A 20,167-nucleotide genomic window follows, 5' to 3' on the forward strand; every position below is an offset into this window, starting at 1 on the left:
CAATACAAGTGCAGTGCATTGTGGCATACAGTATGCAGTATTTTCTGATTGTATACTGCACATTTTTCATTTTATATAACATGCATATAGACCATTTACATACTGTTCACTCTCTACATACTAAACAAAAATTGTATGAGTAGAATTCCAGAATGCCATTCTACACATAACTATATTATGTTATTTATTTGCAAATATAATGTTTGAGATGTCATATACCTAATGCAACATGGTTTGTTTTAATGGCTGTGAATGTGTGACCTACAGGAGCAGTTTATCTTTATCCATGATGCATTAATGGAAGCTGTGCTTAGCAAAGACACAGAGGTGCCTGCCTGGCAACTCCATAGTTATGTCAACAGCATTCTCAGCCCGAGCCCTACAGGACAAACACGAATAAACAAACAGTTTAAGGTCTGCACTTGATGACTGTGTTGTGGCTCTATGCAATTGTATTGAGACATTTATTTTCTCAGTTCGACAACTAACCTGCTCCTCCTTGTGGACGCTCTTGTTATTGTTCCTCCAGTTGTTGACACAATGCAATTCTCACCTCACTGAGTGTTTCAGTGCCCAGAAAGACTGCAACAAAGAGAAGAACCGCACCTCGTCAGTCTTACCAAGTGAGCCGCTAAACCCTCCAAACCCATATATCAAAATCAACAATCCTGCTTTGTTGCCAATATGGATTTAGCTGTATTCTCAGTGTACAGTTTATGACAGTGTTTTTATATTTCCATTTAGCTTTCATTTATTTTATTTCATTAATAGTTTATATTCTGATTTTTATGTTTTCAGATATTTTGTTTTTTCAAGTTTAAGTTTCCATCTAATATTATTTTCTTTATTTATATTGCCAAAAACAGTTTTTGATGTTTTTATTTTATTTTAAATTTTGTAAACAATTCCTGATAACTATTGTTACTAATTTATTTGAATGGGGAAATGAACAGAAAAATCCAATAGACAATTTTTTTTTTCTATAGTAAATAAAAAAATCCTTATTGATTTTTTAGTATTATGTATGTACTATTATATTATTTATTAATATTTTGAATTATGCATATTTTTATATTTTCAAACTTCATTTTAATTTTAGTTAAAAGATTTAATTACTTGTTTCTCTCATTTTTATATTTCTATTTACATTTCCTTTATTTCAGTTGTAGTTTATGTATTATGTGACTTATTTTATTCAGTTAATGAAGTTCTTGATGTAACATTTGTTCTTTCTTTATTTAAATATATTTTTAATTGAGTTCTTTTTTTTATTCATTTATTTTTTTATTTTTTTATTTTGTTAGTAATAACAACTCAGTCCAATCCTGATAACCATCGTAACCATTTTGTTTCCATGAGAAAATTCAATATCCAGTAGAAATATCCAATAGAGTTGGCAATATTTGTTTTAAAAGAAAAGAAAAAGTAAATCACACAGCTAGTGCAAGTTGCTGAGGATTACTTGCATTATGTAGAATAAAATAGATATGCTTCTGTAAGATTACTTTTAAAAAAACAAGATGACAAAGCATGGCAAACAATATTATTATTGTTAAACACAATGACTCACTGAATGGTAGAGTCTGAGGTTTGGTTTGCTGTGACTGTTATAGTGAGTTGTTTATCACTGATGTTTTGCCCCTCAGCGGAACGTGCTCGGGTGGCACTAGCTCCCCTCCCAGGAGTAAAAGGAACAGACTACATCAATGCCTCCTACATTATGGTACAACAACAAGACTTTACTGGAACATTATACATTATATTTCATCATATTTAATAATGCATGGAACATGAATTATTTGTGTAACTTGCGTTCCAGCTCCTTACCTGCTCGTTTCAACATTAGCTGTGATTTTCTTTTAGAATGAAATCAGTGTTTATCCACTCACAGGGCTATTACAGGAGCAACGAGTTCATCATTACCCAGCATCCTCTGCCCCACACAACCACAGATTTCTGGAGGATGATCTGGGACCATAACGCTCAAGTTATTGTGATGTTGCCAGACAACCTCAGCCTCGTGAGTACAGCCTTGAAGAGCTACTTATGAACATGAGTTTTTAAGTGGATTCATACTGCGTTATATAACGTATGTTCTTTTTATAAATGTTCAGCAGCTTGCGTTCTCAATTGTTTCATACCAGCAGATTATCATGGCACGTGTACTTTGAGTTCAATTGAATTATTACATTATACGATACGATATTTTACAGTACGTGTACTAACATGTACTTATAGTGTACTTACAGTGTATTTATCTAAGAAAGTTCTGGTAACACAAGGTAACTACATGGGGTTAGGGTTAGGTTTAGGGGTAGGTTCAGGGTTAGTACCTAGTTATTACATAGTTATTGTAATTACTATAATAAGTACATAGTATGTACAAGAGGAACAGGACTGTAAAATAAAGTGCTACCCAAATTTCTGGTTATTTCTGGTTTATAACGTATTGCTTAATTTGTTTAACATTTGTTATAAGATCACTTGTATTTGCGTGTAAATTTGTAAATATTAAATGTGGAAACATTCTCAACATTTATAAATTAGTTAAATCTGTTAGTGTTATATAAGTATATGATATGATATGATATGATATGATAAATGAGATTTTATATGCCCTTCTCTTCTTTTTATAGACTGAGGATGAGTTTGTGTACTGGCCCAGCCGAGAGGAGCCCATGAACTGTGTGGCCTTCACTGTCACCCTCATTAATACTGACAGACTCTGTTTGTCTAATGAGGAACAGCTCGTCATCCACGACTTCATCCTGGAAGCCACACAGGTACCTCAGTCACCACACAAACATCTCTCTTAAATTGGAAGATTAATGTTAACTTTAACAACTGATGCACCAATGTAACATTCAAAGTAAAGTGATTCAATCTTTCTAATAAATAAATTAAGAAATTCTTAGATTTGTGTCTTTTTTTTTTCTTTTTGATTTTTGTTGCTTTATTACTTACATTTCTTATTAATTCAATCATAGTATTAGTAAGCAGAAAAAATAAATATATAGTATAGTATATAATATATAGTGCTAGGATCCATTAAATTTATCAAAATGGACAGAAAAGACATTTATACGGTTTTGAAAGGTTTTTTTATTTATGTTTTCAACATTATTAATAACGAGAAATATTTCTTGAGCACCAATTCTACATATTAGAATGATTTATGAGGAATCATGTGACACTGTGATTAATGATGCTGAAAATTCAGCTTTGCCATTGCATGAATAAATTACATTTTAATTTATTAAAATAGAAAACCTTTATTTTGAATTTCAAGATTTCACAGTATTACTATTATTTATTACTATATTTAAAATGCTGGATGGATGGATGGATGGATGGATGGATGGATGTATGGATAGATAGATAGATCTTAAAATACAACAGCTAGGTACTTGATCTAATGTCTACGTTTCTGCTTTACCATTAAAATTGAAAGCAACCAACCCATTTTAGCTGCACTTGTTGGTTGCATAACTGTTTATCTTTGCTGTGCAGGATGACTATGTGCTAGAAGTCCGACATTTCCAGTGTCCAAACTGGCCAGATCCTGATGCGTCCATCAGCAGCACATTTGAGCTTATCAACATCATCAAAGAAGAGGCCATGACGAGGGATGGTCCCACCATCGTTCATGACGAGTGAGTGCATGAACTATGAGTAGCAGTGCATGTAACCAGAGGGAGAGAGAGCCTCATGGATTGTGTGTTTCAGGTTTGGAGCGGTCTCAGCCGGGATGTTCTGTGCTTGGACCACACTTTCCCAACAACTGGAGAACGAGAGTGCTGTGGATGTCTATCAAGTGGCCAAAATGATTAATCTGATGAGGCCTGGCGTCTTCACTGAAATTGTAAGTACCTCAAAATACAAGTCTGCTTGATGACGAATTAAATCAAAGAGATGTCATTGGGGTTTTGTGTAGAAGTTTGATGCAGTAAAGTTGAAGTTCCAAAATTGTATTTTCCTTCATTGTGTTTATTTCCTTTTTTCACTCTTTCTCTCTACCTCTTTTAGGCGCACTATCACTACCTTTACAAGGCTATGCTCAGCCTTGTCAGCAGTAAAGACTTTAGACTTGGCTTTAACTACATGGACAGAATTGCTGGGATAGTGGAAACGGATGAATCCAACCAGGCTGAGAGCATGGAGTCCTTGGTGTGAAGTTTCCGGAAAATGAGACGGAGCAAAGTGGTTCCTTGAACTTTCCATGAGGCCTTTTTTCCCCAGACTCTTGGTGAAATGTAAAAACAAAAAAACAACAAAAAAGAGCTTTTATATACCGATAAAAATAAATTCTTTTGATATTTATTTTTGCTGCTTTTTGTTATCCTGCTGAGCGCCACAACCTGCTCTCCAAAACACACAAACACACACACACACACACACACACACACACCGTCTACTTTGCACTACACTGTCAGTGTTACTACTTGATGCCTAGCTGATTATTGATAATTGTGTTGAAAATGTTTCCAAGTATCACTTTATTGTTGCCTAAAAAGTCTACAGACTTGTGATGGTGATCAGCGACAGCACATTAACACACACATCAGCCTCATACCCATGAAAACTGTACACAGAAAAACTCCCAACTTAATGCTCATGATGATGCAATCATGTGACTTTTAACCGTCAAGCATTGTGACTTGTTAGATTAATGTTCTTTTTTTATTTATTAAGAGATGTCATTTTATGTCTAACTTATATACATTATTTCAGTGTGGTATCATAACAGCAACTGTGAACATATATTGTTATCAGTAGCATTTCTATTGTTTTGTAATATATAAAGATATTGATTAAAAAAATGTGTCTCGTTTGCTGTATTTGAGTTACAAGCATTTACTCGGAAAGATGACTCTTTCTTGGAATGGTGAATGTTCTAGTTAAATCATTACATAAGATATTTGGAATTCATATACTGAAGTCAAAAAACTTAACTGAAAACTACTTGAAAAGGTTAAACAACCTCTTAAATCTAAAATGATCATGCATAGTCCAATGAAACGACTCTGGTGAAGATGTTTACTGATACATAGAATGATATTAGCGATGCATTTTTTTCTTTTTGTTTTGGTTATGGATAATGAACGCTATGCATATTAAAAATCTTTAATATTTTGTATTAAAAAAGAAACATCACTAATAAAAAAAAATATAAAGGTATATTAGATTTATTCCAACAATGCAATACATTTTAATGTCTCCATCACATATTTTGTGTTTTAATATACTGTTGGATTTTTAAAACGGGTGTTTTACATTTAAGTCAAATAAGTATTATTGCATGTTTTCCTTTAACTTCTGCTTTCCCCATCACTGAACATCTCAAGTAAATAACATGGTTATTTATACTCATATCTGCCACCGGGAGCGCTATATCTGTGAGAGCAGTCCACTATTGCACAGGGAGAGGTGCTTCTGCTTTCATCCGTAAAGTGTTCTGTTACACAACTGCCACAAGAATCTTGGTTGCAATTAAATTGTTCAGAAATAACACTTTATGTTATTACATTTTATGTATATATATCACCAGCAAAGCAAACATGATTGCACACCAACAATGTTTGTTTTTCTTTTTCTCCACCCGTTCACATAAAAAAATGAGTTCGCCCACGTGTGACGTATTTCCCTTCATGACTTAGGTAATGCCATCTTGATACGAAAATAGTGTCGCATGAGTTGGATAAAACGGAATATTTTTGTCTTTACATAGTGTACAGAGATTGCACTATTTTGCTTTATTCTGATTAGAACAGACACCGATACTTGTTAAGAGTGTCATCTTCCGTGAGAGTTGTTAAGTGGCTCATTCATTCCTGGCAGTCACATTTTCTTCTGAACGAGGAGCGCTGCTGCAGGTGGCGCTAACAAAGGAATATCTGGATCCGAGCAGTTGTTCATTGGTAATGTTATCAGATTTTTTTCACTATAACACATACAGAAATGTGTATCTAGACCGCATATGGACCTATAAGAGGTCTGCTAATGCCGTATTTTACTGTTGCTTAGCAATAAGGATTCGCGAGTTGTTTGCATGCGCTAAAAGTCGCGCTCACGGCCAGCTCACATTACAAGTAACGTTAACGTTAGTGGAAGAGATTTTTCGGCGGATTTTTTACATTTCGCTAAAAAGATTTATTCAGTGACACCTTTTGATATTTTCATGATTATTTATAAGTCAGTTATTCGCTTAACGAAACTGAAATACGCCTCTTCTACTACAACTAATTTAGTTGTTGTTGTCATTCTCGATTCTGTATTAGAATTCGTTTCAACATATATACATCTACTACGTATAACACATTTACAAACAAATTACCTCAATGCACACACGTTATTTTAACAGTAATCGTGGATTGAATTGTGAGTGTCGATAACATATTTAGTTCACAAAGGAGAACAGTAACATTTTGACTCACATTCATAAAACACCGACACGTTTAGGAAGGGGGCGTGGTCGTTGGTCATGTCCAACTAATGAAATATCTCCTTCACAGCCTACACTCGTTTGCTATTGGTTCGCCAGAGTTTGAGGAAAACAGCCACTCATTATATAACTTCCTCACCAGCACCTCGATTGAGGAGAGATGGCCGAGATGTACATTCGCGTCGCGGAGGAGGAGAACGAGGAGCCGATGGAGATCCCGTCGGAGGATGACGGCACGGTGCTGCTTTCCACGGTGGCCGCTCAGTTTCCAGGGGCTTGTGGCCTGCGTTATCGGAGCCTGGTGTCTCAGTGCATGCGGGGGGTTCGCCTTGTGGACGGAATCCTACACGCCCCCGAGAACGGCTGGGGAAACCTGGTCTATGTGGTCAATTACCCCAAAGGTAGGTAGGTCATATGGTCTTTACGAATTAGCCTCTGTCAAAGGTTTCTAATAATTGTCAAAATTACATTTTATAATGCCATCATTAACCCTAACTTCTCTCCTAGAAACATCAAGAATAGGGGTAATTTTTATGCATTTTAGGGTTAATTTAGACATGCGCCTAACATTTTTACTTAAATATTGAGATTGTACGTTATAATGAGCAAAGTTGAGCCGCACAGTTGGCAGATGGAAACATTTGTTCTTCTGTATTTCTATCATTAGCTGTAAAAAAAAATTAAAAGGGTTTTTTTGTTGCATGAAGTGTGATTGACATTATGCAGATGTGAGAACATGTAAGAAAAGTGAACTTTTCTTTTCTAGAAACGGTTCTGCCAGATAATAAAAGGAAGATGGATGAGATCGATGCTTCATCTGCAACGAAGATCAAGAGAGGAGATCAGAAGACTTCAGATCTGATTGTACTGGGTCTGCCTTGGAAGACTACAGAACAAGACTTAAAAGACTACTTCAGTACGTTTGGGGAAGTCATCATGGTGCAGGTAAGATATACTGACATAAATGTTATACTCCAGCTATGATTGTCTTTGTACTGCCATATTCTGCTGAAAGCTATCCATCATTTCTGTCTCTGTGTCTAATGTTTGTAACTTTTTATGTGGCTTTTAAAAATAGAACTGGGCTCAGCTGTCAGTCACGAAGTCAGATTAGATCTGGTATGAACGCAGCTTTTTGACTTGATTCTGTTACATCAGGTCAAGCGGGACGTGAAGACGGGAAATTCAAAAGGATTTGGGTTTGTGAGGTTCTCAGATTGGGAATCTCAGGGTAAGGTGATGTCACAGCGGCACATGATTGATGGCAGGTGGTGTGACTGCAAGCTACCCAACTCAAAGGTCAGTGTTGTTTTTTTTTTTTTTTAACAATAACATTTAAAAGTTTTCTGTATTGCTTTTGGAAACCATAATTCTTTCGAAATGTAGTTTGTAACATTGTAAATGTGTTATTTTACTTTTGATCAATTTAATGCATCCAAGATTAATAAAAAAAAAAGTCTTGCTGACTTCAAAAGTTTGATCAATAGTGTATATGATGAATTACATATGACACTATAAATCAGCCATTTATGAAAGAAATGTCAGGGGTGCTATTCTGAGTGATCTGTTTGAATATTTTTACAGCAAGGTCCAGATGAACCAATGAGGAGCAGGAAAGTGTTTGTGGGCCGTTGCACTGAGGACATGACTGCTGATGAGCTCCGTCAGTTCTTCATGCAGTATGGGGAGGTTACAGATGTTTTCATTCCTAAACCCTTCAGAGCATTCGCTTTCGTCACCTTTGCAGATGACCAGGTAAGCTATTGTTGTTTTCACATCGATTTTAAGGTGATAAACCAGAAATAAACCCCTTTTCACATTTGCTTTCACATTTGCTGGCATCAGGAATTTATTGTGTTTGATATTCTACTCTGGATGGAGAAATCAGCTGTTCATGCATAATTAAGATTTTCTATGTTTCCCCAGGTTGCTGCCTCCCTTTGCGGAGAAGATCTGATCATCAAGGGCATCAGCGTGCACATCTCCAATGCTGAGCCAAAGCACAACAACACTAGGCAGATGATGGAGCGGGCAGGGCGCTTTGGGAATGGGTTCGGAGGTCAGAGTTTCGGTGGCACCCGGAGCGGCATGGGGGGAAGCTCCAGCAGCTTGGGAAATTTTGGCAATTTTAACCTCAACCCAGCCATGATGGCTGCTGCCCAGGCCGCCCTGCAGAGCAGTTGGGGTATGATGGGAATGTTAGCACAGCAGGGTCAGTCAGCAACATCTGGCACGAGCACAAGCGGCACAAGTTCCGCTCGGGACCAGCCTCAAACATACAGCTCGGGCAACAGCAACTACGGCAGCAGCTCAGCCGCTCTTGGCTGGGGCTCAGGCTCTAACTCTAGCAGTAGTGGGTTTAACTCCAGCTTTGGGTCTAGTATGGAGACCAAGTCGTCAGGGTGGGGTATGTAAGCCGGTTTGTGTTGGAAGTGTTTGTATTTCTAGCGTGTTTGGTAAGTATTTTCAGAGAGACCTATCTCGTCACGTGTGTTTGGAAGTGTGGATGGGTGAAAAGGAGAAAAAAAAAAGAAGAATGTTTTGCACACTGAATGGGATTTGAGTAAGTGTTTGGACTGAGATGTTAACCAGGGTGCTACGTTAATGTACCATCTTTGGTGTTGTTGTTTTTTCCCCTCAATGTTGTATTGTCTTGATCGATGCAGACAAAGCATTTCAGCTGGATTCTTGTAATGCATGTTGTTCAATCTGTGGATATCTGAAAAAGCATGAGAATTGCATCATATTTTAAGTACATTTATCATTGTGTAAGACGAATAAAACAACAAACTTGCATTGGAAAGAATCTGGTTGAAACCTAAACGTATTCTAAGTTAAGTTTTATTTCAGTCCAGTTTTATGGAAACCCTTTAAAACCAGCCTTCATCAAAATCTCATCTGCAGATGACATCTATGGGGTTTGCCTGGGAAGAGCGCCCTCTATGGCAGCACAGTGTGGCTGAGGTCATTGTCACCTTCCTCCCATGTCTATATGCTCTCATCGCACCGCTCGATGACACGGTGGGTGTCTACTACTTCTTTTTTTAATCCACTTTTTAAGACAACAAGTGCGCAGACAGTGACGTTTTTTTTAAACAACCCTTGAGTGCGATTGGTGATGGCGAAGAGTGAGAAGGCTGCGAGTGAGCGAAGAAAGTGTGGAGCGCACGAACGAAAAGACTTGCAAGTACGATGAACGAACAGAAATGTGACTGCAGTGGGTGGGTTTGGTGAGCGTGTGAATGAGAGCTGCTGATACTCCCCAGCGTCCCCCTTAATTGAGCCCAAATTGATGGACATTTAATGTGTACCTCATGGATTTGTTTTTTTTTTGGCTCCCCCGTTTTGCTTTTCTCCTTTAGTATACTGACAATGTGCTTGTATAGTTAGTGGAATGTTGTGATGATGATGCATACTTTGTCTTGCTTCTATAATCCCATCTGAATGCTGTATGGTGTGTGTGCTTTATTTCCTTGTAACTTGACCTGTAAGTGTGAACTTTGATGTGGATGACATCTTCAGTGGACACTGAGAGGGGAAAACATGAGTGATGGTGTAAGTGTGACCTGTATGTTTTGAGTGCTGTGGATGTCTGTGGAGTTTCCTTCTAGATAACGTCGCTCAGTGTTTTCAAAAGGCTTTTTATATGATTTGTCAAATGAAGGGAGTGCTTCAATAAAACTAATTTAAATAGATTGCTATTTTCTCATACTGGTTTGTCACATGATGTTTGTAAGCAAATACCACACAACTAATTGAATTCACACATTTAGGGGCCTGGAATATGGCTGGCCGCAACTGAACCCCAGGCGCAAAGTCCGTTTTGGGAATGGAGGAAGATGGAGGATGCTGTGGTTCTGCATCCCTGGTAACAGCCATGGACATGGTAGATCCTAGCAGAATTTAATCGATGTTTCAGGATAAGTGCTTTTCTCATAACCGTTCAAGCCCAATACATTTCAATCTATATTAGGCTTGATCTGTTTTCGACAAAGCAGCTCATCGTGTTAAATTGCAGCCATAAGCAGATTAAAGTAGTCTTCTTTTCAGGTCTTGTTTTCAAAATGTATGATTTAAAAATCTGTATTGTTTCATAGAGCTTCGTATTCCCAACAAAGAGATGTTTACAGAATTGTTTATTACAATAAAACACAAATGAACCCATGTTTGAGTAAAAACCATTATTGGTGTTTAGTATTGAATGTGATTTATTTACAAATATATGCACAGCTATTTTATTACTGCATGCAAAAACCAAGTACTTTCTAAAACTCAAATTTCTATAATGCAGATTTGTACATTTCATTCAGTCTTCAAGCTCATTCTCCTCCTCAGCTTCCATGTCTTTACTCTTCCTCTTGGCAGCATTCTTCTTCCTCTTCTCTTTCAGTTCCTGGTTGTTCAAAGCCAGTTCTTCACTTTTCTGCTGAATGTAGTTGGACTGTGAAGGTGTAGAAAGATTACAATGTTTTTCACTCATTTTGTTATAACTGGTTATGATTTTTTTTTTTTTTTTTCTATGACTAGACCTCTGAACACAATTACCTTAATTGAAATATATATGGATGGGTGGGATTTGCAAAACCATGTTTTAACCTGTTATTATACAGTCTATGGTTTTAACATTTGATTTCTTAAATCGTCCTACCAGTGCAGTGGTCCTCCTCGCTGTCAGCTTCACATCATCCACTGTAACTGTGTGTCGTTTAGCATGCCTGTAAACATTATAGGTAACCATCAGTAAAACAACAACAACAACAAAAAAGCATCTTCGTTAACGTGGTTAATTCCTGAGGAGAAACTATTTTTAAGGGGGTGAAGTTTACCTCGCAAACGCTTCCAAGTCCTTGGCAAATATATCTAGAGGCAAGACAGAGGGGCGTGAATAAATATCGTTCAATCGCTTCTTGTCACATTCATGGCACTAAGTTAAACCCAATCTTACCGCACTGTCTGAAAGCAGTCTCTGCGATAGCTGCTATTGTCTGTTTAGTGATCTGTTTCTCGCAGTCTGCGGCGATGTCTTGACAGAGACGACCGACAGTGTAGTGCACAGCAGCTTTAAGCCTCTAAAAGCATATGAAAACTGGCAATGTGAGAGGCAAAACTCGAAAGCTTCTTTATAACGTGTGTGTATATATACTATATATAGCTGATCATTAAGTGTAATGTTATAACCTGTTTTTGTGCCTCGTCCTCATCCATTTTCAGTAGGTAAACAAGCTGAAGCTCAACTCTGCTCTTTTTTAGAGCATTACAAAAATGGCGCGAATTGCGCTGCTTCTCGTTGTAGTGATGGCGTCAGTGTTTATTACAGCCATGTCAGCGCCCCCTAATGATGTGGCGCGAATGTCAGTCAAAATAAAGAATGTAGAAATAAACACGTTTCTTTCATAAAAAGTTCTTCAGTATATGATAATTTCATACGAGGAAAGTCAATATTTCTGTTAATTGCTTCCTTCAAATTAAAACATTTGGTACTGTGTGGAAAGAAACCATTGCTGTGTTAGGGTTAGTTGCACAACATTTGAAACCAGGCCAGTCTCAGTCTCCCATACCTAAATATTTCTTTAGATCTGTAAATCAAAAAGAAAAAAAGCTTCATGCGTTACAAGACAACATCAGCCTTTTGATCTCATGCAATAATTAGGCTAATAGCTGTAGCACTTATAATAAATGTATCAAATGTAATCCATTTTCTGTGGTATTTTTTATTGAAACAATTTTTATTTAATTGAGACAGTTGTTGCCACAAATAAGAAAAGTGACAGATTTTTGACTCCCCACAACACACATTTTGAAGACACACTTGCTTTCCTATTGAATGTAGGCCTACTTTGATAAGCTTTCCCCAGTTTTATAATGTTATGTTTGCTTGATTGAGAACTGTTTAATGCTGAAATATGTTGTTATTCTTCAATAAACAGGCTAGAATTTCAGTTAAGCACAATTGTTCAAGCAGTTCTTTTGTAGGTTTGCTTGCAGATCTGATCCTCACATCTAAGTTCCTTTAAGAAAAAAAAAGGTTTCTTAAGTTAATTTTTATGTGGTATTTTTATACATTTTATTAGAAAATTACAATTACTATTTGAAGGTCTATGTTTGACTCACAAGGTAAAGAGTGTCTCCCTCCATCCAGTGAGTCCATCCTCTGTTCTTCTTTTCTCCTTTCTGCACACACACGAGTTTGTCGTTGTCCCAGTTGACTATTGTCTGTAGAAAAGAAATTGCATTATTTCTCAATTCTGCCTCAGAAAACTCTTGACTATGACCACACACCATCTCAGTGCCACTCTCTCTTGTGACTGAATGCGAGAGTGTGTGTATGTTTTCAACCTGGCATTTTCTGTTGTCCAGTCCTTTGGTGATTTCCTCGAATTTTTCACCGATTTTAAATGAACAGGAGTAGTTTCGTAAAGTTGTAAAAGTTTTAATGACGAAAGAGTCTCCGTCTTGCTCAAAAACTTTTTGTGGCTTTAGCATCCTCGCCACCTTTCGAGTGGCGAAATCAATTCCTGTATTACAAATATTAAATTGCAGAAGGTTAGACTCATATTCTTAGTAAATACTTTCACAATGTAAATTTTTTTTTTTTTTTATTTTTTATTTTATTTAGATAGATATTTAAAATCTAAAAAGTAAAATGCCTTTTATACATATGTGTGTGTGAAATACCTAATATGTAAAATATGAAAACCCTGAGAGAGGCAATAAAACATATACTCACCAAGAGCCAGCATGTAAGCTTCAAAGTTTTGATTGTCCACCATGTCCCAGGTTCCAGTGTAGTTTGCAGGCATGCTTGATGTTGATCCTGAAGCGTTTCTGAAGTGTTTGAACTTAGAAGCTGGAATTTAAAGGTTCATGTGTGGAAATGAGAGAAGCAGATGTGCTGTGTTGTATTTCACAGCATGTCTGTGTGTAATCTGGGGCAGGGGTAATTCCTACACAAAAGCTATTTTAGAGGCTTGGTCACAGGGGTTGTACTCTGAGGCGGAACTTCACTTTTACACACTAATTGCGTATGTGTCCCGTGGGAACTTAAAGAGAACAATGTAATTCGAAAGACACATGTTGCTTTGGCAGTGGATTGAACTTGTACAACAGTTTGGCAAGAATTAAGCAATATCAAAGATGCCCAGTAGGTTTGAGGTCATTTCATTATCTTTCATTAACAATGTGGCATGGAGATGGCTTTAAAGGAGGCTTGTCAACACCGGTTGGTGGTTTTTCCTCTCTTTTTCTATTTTCTAAGAAGCCAGGTAGATTACTTTCTTTCAAAATGCTGTGGAAATGACAGGCATGTTTTCTTGACCCTCTGTTCTGGGAGACGAGGTTGTCTTGAGGCTACATTGAGCTGGGTTTTGTAATTTATTCATTGTAAGTTCACACTGAAAATTGGGCAGTGGGCAGTGAAGATTCAAAATGAATAAAAAACACTGAAAGTCTTCTGTGATGAGGAGACTAAAATCAAAATGACCAAAAGTCATTATATTCTGAAAAGATGGGTTTCTAATAATAATAATACAATAATAATAAAAAATTAAAAAGTCATTAACACACAACACTTAAAAGAATCATGCTGTTATTAGTCCTCATTCTTTCATGCCATGATAATTTGTAAGGATTTAAAGTGTGTAATAAGGTTTATTCATTGTGGTGCTTCATGTAAAAAAAAAATGTTTTTCCCAAAGTTGTAATGAAAACAAAGATTATTGGAAAATTATATATTAATATAAAATCATATTATTATATAAAAATTATATGTGTGTGTGTATCATTGTGAAATTTACTAGTAGTTATTCTGAGTGAAAATTGTTCTAAAGTAATCCTACACCATTTTTTTTCTTCAGTGTATACGCATTTTATTATACGTCAACAGTTTTACACAATATGCTGATCACTGCTTTAAACCGGTTTACACATAAACACGACTCTGATCCAGAATTTGAAATCTCTAAAACTATACTCAGACAAACCACTAGAGGGCGTCATTTGATAATATCCAACAGATGATCTCGGTTCTCCTCAGAGCTAATCACCTGCTGTGCTGACTAGCATCACACTTCTCAGGTAAATCCTCTAATTATTCTATGAATTTTCTTCTGTCAGACTTCTCGGACTTAATTCACTATGCAAATACTAAATTAAATTCAGTAAGATGCGATTTAAGATAATTAAAAAAAGAATCTTGAATTATAGATGTAGCCTACATCTTGCTGATAAACGTGTATTCTGCTGAATGGCTCATCTGAGGTGACGGTACAATGCTTCACCAATTCTTAGTTCATGCAGCTTTTCAGACCAGCAGGTGGCTTCCAAGACATCAAAGGTTAAAATGGTAAGGTAACAACATATCTAATCTATCTATCTATCTATAGGAAATAAGTAATCAGATGCTAAACACTATTTTGTTTAATTTATCTGTTGTTGTAAAGCTGGAGTGTGATGCATATACAGTAACATAAAAATGTTAAAATCAAAATTGTCAAAATGTTCTCTCTGGCAGTCAGATTGTTCTTTTCATCTTTGTGGTGATTTTCCTGGCGCCACAGTTTTATGTTTTGTCAAGGTAAGTGAGCTATATAACGTTTCACAGATAAAAGTGCTAATATGTGCATTCTTGTTATCACGTGCTATATCTATTATTCTGCAGTAATGTTTTCACAGGCCAAAAACGTCTCGTTATTGTGAAAAGCCACTCTTAAACAATCTCATAGCCTTCATTGTGTTCTCCTTCTTAGCAACAGGTAATCTGATTTTGATATCTATTATTTTTTTTGCATATATTTGTCTGCTTTCCAATATAAAATACTAATTATCAACCCTTCTCACCCCACTGAAGGTTTGGCTGTAGCGCTTACACTCACGGACCCAGTTCCCAAGAGTATCAGGGTAGCTTTTCACTCATTTGGGCTTTTCACATTTATCCAGGGACTCTGTACAGTCATTCTTACCCTGTCTGCACCACAGTGTGTAAGTATAAATTATGGTAACATGATTTTAGCTTAAAAAAATGAACTTATGTCACTTTTTGCTTTTCTCAGGCAAAAACCACCACAGAATTATACATATTTTCTTTAGTAGTCTCTTGGGCTTGCATACTTTCAACAGGTAAAATTATATACAGGTACTTGGTTTTTGGTCCATTCCAATTCTAGCATAATAAGTGTAGAAAAAATAACCATTGTTCTTGTGCCTCCAGCTTTCTTTCTGGTTAGAGGAGGTCTTTGCCTGATCCACATACTGTTTCCTCATTGGCTAAGAGATACGTGCCTCTGGGCTTGAAAAATGAGCCATGGCTGCAGTATGGTCTTCTACTGACACTCAATACAGGTGCATCTATTATTAACATGGTTTCAGTGGTTTTTCAGACAGTTTTGAGGCACCTTTGCACTAATATTACAGTGTAAGGAAGAAGAAAGATTGCATATATAGATTGCATATTATTGTGTTTTGAATTTTTGCTATAACTATATATAAACTCGCTGAGTTTGTAGTTTACGTGGTTGGGTCATATTTGGAAAGAGGAAAAAAAAATTCTAAAATATATTTTATTGCTATGTATTAAAACCACTGCAAAATATAAAATGATGTATGTGATTCCATGTAATACAGCTGAATACCATAACAAAAGTTCCTTAAAACATATAATAGAAAAGCAATACACTTTATTCAAAAGTGTCAATACAAATGTTTAACCAGTCAGAAAGGCACATACTTTGTTGAAATACAATATGATCTCAACGATGTTAAACATTTAGTATTTATAGGCACCTTAAAAACAGGAATCTATTTGTGTAAACGGACTTTAATATGTGTGCATTTATTTGAATGTTTTATTAACATTTTCACATTAGATGATTTAGATCCCTGTGGAATGTAATGCTGTTTGGCTTCACTAAAGAAAGTTAAATCGGTGGTTATGAATCAGATGATACTTTCCAGCTGTTCAGAAATAACTCCTGCAGTGTTTCATAAAGCATGCATAGTTGACTAACATGTGCTTCTTAGATTTTAAACAACACAGTATAAAAAGAGACTTTACATTCATGTGTAGATATAAAACTATTGTAAGGTGGTGTTGTGCCTTTTCAAATGCTCAACACATAATGAACCTTTGTTTTCTGAGGTATGACAAAAATCTTAGACACTAATACATTTTCAACAATGTAGTTCTGGAATGGTTTCATCAATAAGGCCAAAAATAGAAACTTAATTCAGTCTAAAGATGAAACGGTAAACTCAAACTTTTTCTGTCCTAAAAACACTGGCAATGCAATCTTAGGCAAGTTGTGTGTACATGTTTTATTAGTATTACATAACCCGAGCTTTGTGATTATGTCTAGAACGGGATTTTACCATTTAATTTAAGTCTTTCAATAAAGAAGGGGGGAAAGAAACCAAATACATCTTGTTAGTTTCCTCTGAAAAACAAAGAGTTGGTCCTTCATCTCAATTTTTCTTGGCAGTCTGATGAATAATTGCAGCTATGTAAAAAGTAAAAAAGTAAAATTATATGTTTAAATATATGTTTTATCTGATCACTGCTTGGTCACAAAAGTGGAAAGAGTGCTCGATATGGAATTAAAATGTTCATACGTATCTTCTTAACTGCTTCTCAACCATCTTATCTTGTGAAATAAGTATTTCAGCAGCATTATAAGATTAATTGGTTTGAAAAGTTCCTGAGATTTGAAGTTGTCAGTTGTTTATAATGCAATGATTCTGTAGCACAGTCAAATTTCAAAATCCTTATCACAGCATGAAAATAACTCTCACACATATCACACCTCAGTTGGTGTGAAAATTACACTTCAATTTATACTCTTCAATCATTCACAATACAGCATTCAATTTGAGCTATAAGCCCTGGCGGGTGGCTTCACTGACCAGTTTGTACTGGTCTTTAGACCATTTATCCTAACAATGCATCATAGTCAATGTACCATATAAGAGTACCGGTTTTCGGCTGTACTTTGGTAATGGGATACTTGGATGATTCGCCCTTAATTCGACTGAGTTGACTGACAAGTTCATGCTTGCTCTTGCCCATAATTAAAACACCTACCCTTCGAGCCCTATTGATAGCTGTGAATGTGAGACTCATCCTCTGATGTGGTTTAATGGGGCTTTCTGTCAGAATAACCAACCGTTCCTCATCATTTTCCAATTTGGTGTCCTGGAATAATGAGGCAGTGTGGCCGTCTTGGCCTACGCCGAGCAGGATGTAGTGGAAACTGGAGCCGTTGACATGTTTATTGATATCCTTCTCATATAATGCCGGTCCACCATCCTCTTCCACACATAACCGTTGGGTGAGATGCACAGGCATGGGGTGGATGTTGAAGTAGGGTATGTGGATATGCTGAAGCAGGAGATCGTGAATAGACCGAAAGTTGGAGCCGGTTTCTGTATGTGGCACACAACGCTCGTCCACTTGCCATATGTGAGTGTTGCGCCACGGAAAGGTGTAGAGGTTCAGGGCCAGTGCATGAAGCAGTGCCACTGGGCTGGAACCACCAGACAACGCCAGGTGAAACTGACCTTCTTCACTAATGGCCTCCTCAGCAGCCAGGAGAAGATCAGAAGCCAAGCGCTCCACCAGTTCCTGTGCCCAGGCAGATACCATTTCAGAACTACGGTACTTCCCTTGCATCACCTGGAAGTTGTCTTCGGCACTGGGGTTGATAACGTTGACCACGGCTTCATGGCTAAAAGCAACCTGATGGCCCTGCAGCTGAAAGTTCAGCAGGTTTCCATTAGCTTCACCACCTGGATACACCCGTGGAAAGACTCGACTCAGAGCTTCGAGGAGGGGAGTCCAAAACGCCCAAGAAGCATGGAGTCCCTCTGCACTAATAAAGCTGTCCTTGCGTCCCAAGAAGACATGCGAGATCAGCTCACAATAAGCCTCTCTGGGTGTGACCGGTGACTGGATGTAATAGTCACTAAGTGGTAACCCCAGGACATTCACATCTTTGTATTCTGTGACCTCCTTCCAGTCACCGCTGCTTACCAGTTCGGGCTTGAACAGGTTCTTGCTGACAAGAATCGCAGGGTATTGCAGGTTTCCGTGACCCAGATAAAATATGATCTGTTTGGATTTGCACTGAACATTGTTCGGATCCTGGATGCAAAATACATCATTTTTGAAAAGCACACGAGCATAAGATACCCGTTCATCAAGTGCCTTGCCTGAGGTCATAAATATGGGGATACCCTCATATTGCGCATTGTTGACATTAATGACCACACCTGTAAAGACAATTATTGTCCACATAAGCATGGTTAGACTGATTTTTCTATAAGCATTTTTCTTGTGTGCATGTAAACATGCTGGATTATGTAGCTACAAAGCTCTTCTACTCACCAGCAAATGTAGGGGTCAAGCTGAAGTAGTCCTTAGTTTTATTTAGCTCTTCCTGAACTTCTCCATTGTAAGCTTGGTACTGACCTACAACCCCATTACTGTTATCTACATGTTGAAGGGAAGCCAAGAAATTAAGCTTGTTCTGTAGAATCTCCATGCTGTTGGACAGGTTTGCAGGAAGGTTCATCAACATAAGGGTCATGACCTCTGTGAGGTGGTTTTGGAGCACGTCTCTGATGACGCCATATTGATCATAAAACTGAATCCGGCCTGTAAATGAATGATAGACAATAAGTGCTGAAGTAATCATTAAGAAGATAAGTGGAGAAAAACTTGCATTTATAAGCATTTATAAAACACCAGTACCTTTGGCATCCAGGGTTTCCTTCAAAACAATTTCTATTCTTTGGATATGGTGCTTGTTCCAGATAGGGTCCAGAAGTTTCTTATTCTCTTTCCTAAATGGCAGTATTTTAGAGACAACCTTCGAAAAAAAAAAAAAAAATTATATATATATAATTTCATGATAGTGTTTTTTACTGTATTTTGATTAAATTAAGATTGTACCTGCTTTCCTAAATAGTGATCAATCCTGTACATCTCATTTTCTTTTAGCTGGCCTGACAGTTTTTTGTCAAGGGCCTGAGCACTGTAAAGGTCGTGACCAAATGGCTTCTCCAGTACCACCCTGAGCCATGCATCAGATGGGGGGTGGCAGGTGTTGTTAATCTTCTCTGCAATGTCTGCATACGCGAAAGCTGGAACAGACAGGTAGAAGAGCCTCCCTGCTTCGACCATATCCTCCTGTTCTAGCTGCTGCTTGATCTGCTGGCTGAGCTTCTCATAGTCCTCAGTAGTCTTCAGCTGGTGATATTTGGAAAGATGCAGGAACTGGTCTTTGACCAAAGTACAGCGCTCTGCAGAGAGCTCCAGAGGACAAGCCAACTCCTTCAAGATCCCAAACAGCAGTGGTGTCCCCTTCTCGGTTGGCGAAAGGCCCCCACCGTAAAATGAGAAGGTGTGTCCTTTGCCTACCTGGTCAGCATAGAGCTGGAAAAAGCCTTGCCACAGGTACTTCCTGGCCAAGTCACCTGTTCCACCCACAACTACCACAGTCACATGGCCAAGTCTCTTCTTAGTCTCATGATTATCTGTGTGGCCTCTCTGCCAGCATATGATGGCCAATAGCAGCAGCTCCCATTTTATCATAAGCATTGTAATATCACACACCCACCCTTTAAAAAGAAATAAAAATGAAAGGATTTTAGAATATTTGAAAAAAAAAATCTTTTGATGTAAATTCTGAAAAGATTTCACACACATGTATAAAAAAAAACAAAGGAAAACCAAAC

The 20,167-nt window shown here is 37.3% G+C and overlaps 6 protein-coding genes across 8 annotated transcripts in view; 3 read left to right on the plus strand and 3 right to left on the minus strand.

The window, feature by feature from the left end:
- ca16b (carbonic anhydrase XVI b) overlaps nt 1-4,838 on the plus strand; it is a 77,435-nt gene extending 72,597 nt beyond the window's left edge. Inside the window, exons 22-29 of the mRNA XM_052559897.1 lie at nt 268-414; nt 530-623; nt 1,647-1,723; nt 1,892-2,020; nt 2,637-2,783; nt 3,511-3,653; nt 3,727-3,862; nt 4,027-4,838. Coding sequence (XP_052415857.1) covers nt 268-414; nt 530-623; nt 1,647-1,723; nt 1,892-2,020; nt 2,637-2,783; nt 3,511-3,653; nt 3,727-3,862; nt 4,027-4,173 — 1,020 coding nt within the window. The 3' untranslated portion in view covers nt 4,174-4,838. The remainder of the gene's footprint in view (nt 1-267; nt 415-529; nt 624-1,646; nt 1,724-1,891; nt 2,021-2,636; nt 2,784-3,510; nt 3,654-3,726; nt 3,863-4,026) is intronic.
- Nucleotides 4,839-5,652: 814 nt separating this feature from the next.
- tardbpb (TAR DNA binding protein b) lies at nt 5,653-10,606 on the plus strand. Of its 3 annotated transcripts, none has more exons than XR_008154226.1 (7): nt 5,653-5,918; nt 6,513-6,843; nt 7,209-7,387; nt 7,601-7,741; nt 8,027-8,197; nt 8,369-9,463; nt 10,216-10,606. XR_008154226.1 is itself a non-coding variant. In XM_052558295.1 (6 exons), the coding sequence occupies exons 2-6, from the start codon at nt 6,603-6,605 to the stop codon at nt 8,855-8,857; spliced, it is 1,221 nt and encodes a 406-aa protein (XP_052414255.1). In that variant the 5' UTR covers nt 5,653-5,918; nt 6,585-6,602; the 3' UTR covers nt 8,858-10,137. The 3 variants fall into 3 exon arrangements, 1 of the variants encoding a protein (XP_052414255.1); XR_008154225.1 differs by having other exon boundaries at nt 6,585-6,843; XM_052558295.1 differs by lacking the exon at nt 10,216-10,606 and having other exon boundaries at nt 6,585-6,843; nt 8,369-10,137.
- On the minus strand, nt 10,564-11,757 carry cenps (centromere protein S). The gene is made up of 5 exons (XM_052558298.1): nt 11,621-11,757; nt 11,388-11,511; nt 11,269-11,302; nt 11,091-11,157; nt 10,564-10,883 (listed from the first exon to the last, which is right to left on the minus strand). Exons 1-5 carry the CDS (start codon nt 11,645-11,647, stop codon nt 10,749-10,751), a joined length of 387 nt encoding a protein of 128 aa, XP_052414258.1. The 5' UTR covers nt 11,648-11,757; the 3' UTR covers nt 10,564-10,748.
- A 376-nt stretch (nt 11,758-12,133) lies between these two features.
- On the minus strand, nt 12,134-13,318 carry rbp7b (retinol binding protein 7b, cellular). Its single transcript, XM_052558297.1, has 4 exons — nt 13,170-13,318; nt 12,779-12,957; nt 12,554-12,655; nt 12,134-12,450 (listed from the first exon to the last, which is right to left on the minus strand). Exons 1-4 carry the CDS (start codon nt 13,240-13,242, stop codon nt 12,397-12,399), a joined length of 408 nt encoding a protein of 135 aa, XP_052414257.1. The 5' UTR covers nt 13,243-13,318; the 3' UTR covers nt 12,134-12,396.
- Nucleotides 13,319-13,436: 118 nt separating this feature from the next.
- On the plus strand, nt 13,437-19,579 carry LOC127959243 (uncharacterized). Its single transcript, XM_052558296.1, has 9 exons — nt 13,437-13,661; nt 14,475-14,515; nt 14,645-14,783; nt 14,952-15,014; nt 15,113-15,192; nt 15,288-15,418; nt 15,490-15,556; nt 15,648-15,778; nt 19,431-19,579. Exons 3-8 carry the CDS (start codon nt 14,710-14,712, stop codon nt 15,728-15,730), a joined length of 498 nt encoding a protein of 165 aa, XP_052414256.1. The 5' UTR covers nt 13,437-13,661; nt 14,475-14,515; nt 14,645-14,709; the 3' UTR covers nt 15,731-15,778; nt 19,431-19,579.
- Nucleotides 16,097-20,030, minus strand: h6pd (hexose-6-phosphate dehydrogenase (glucose 1-dehydrogenase)). The gene is made up of 4 exons (XM_052558294.1): nt 19,383-20,030; nt 19,182-19,299; nt 18,816-19,085; nt 16,097-18,700 (listed from the first exon to the last, which is right to left on the minus strand). The coding sequence occupies exons 1-4, from the start codon at nt 20,028-20,030 to the stop codon at nt 17,361-17,363; spliced, it is 2,376 nt and encodes a 791-aa protein (XP_052414254.1). The 3' UTR covers nt 16,097-17,360.
- Nucleotides 20,031-20,167: the final 137 nt, after the last annotated feature.

This window comes from Carassius gibelio, chromosome B6, assembly GCF_023724105.1.
Source record: "Carassius gibelio isolate Cgi1373 ecotype wild population from Czech Republic chromosome B6, carGib1.2-hapl.c, whole genome shotgun sequence".
In the NCBI taxonomy this organism is placed as follows: domain Eukaryota; kingdom Metazoa; phylum Chordata; class Actinopteri; order Cypriniformes; family Cyprinidae; genus Carassius; species Carassius gibelio.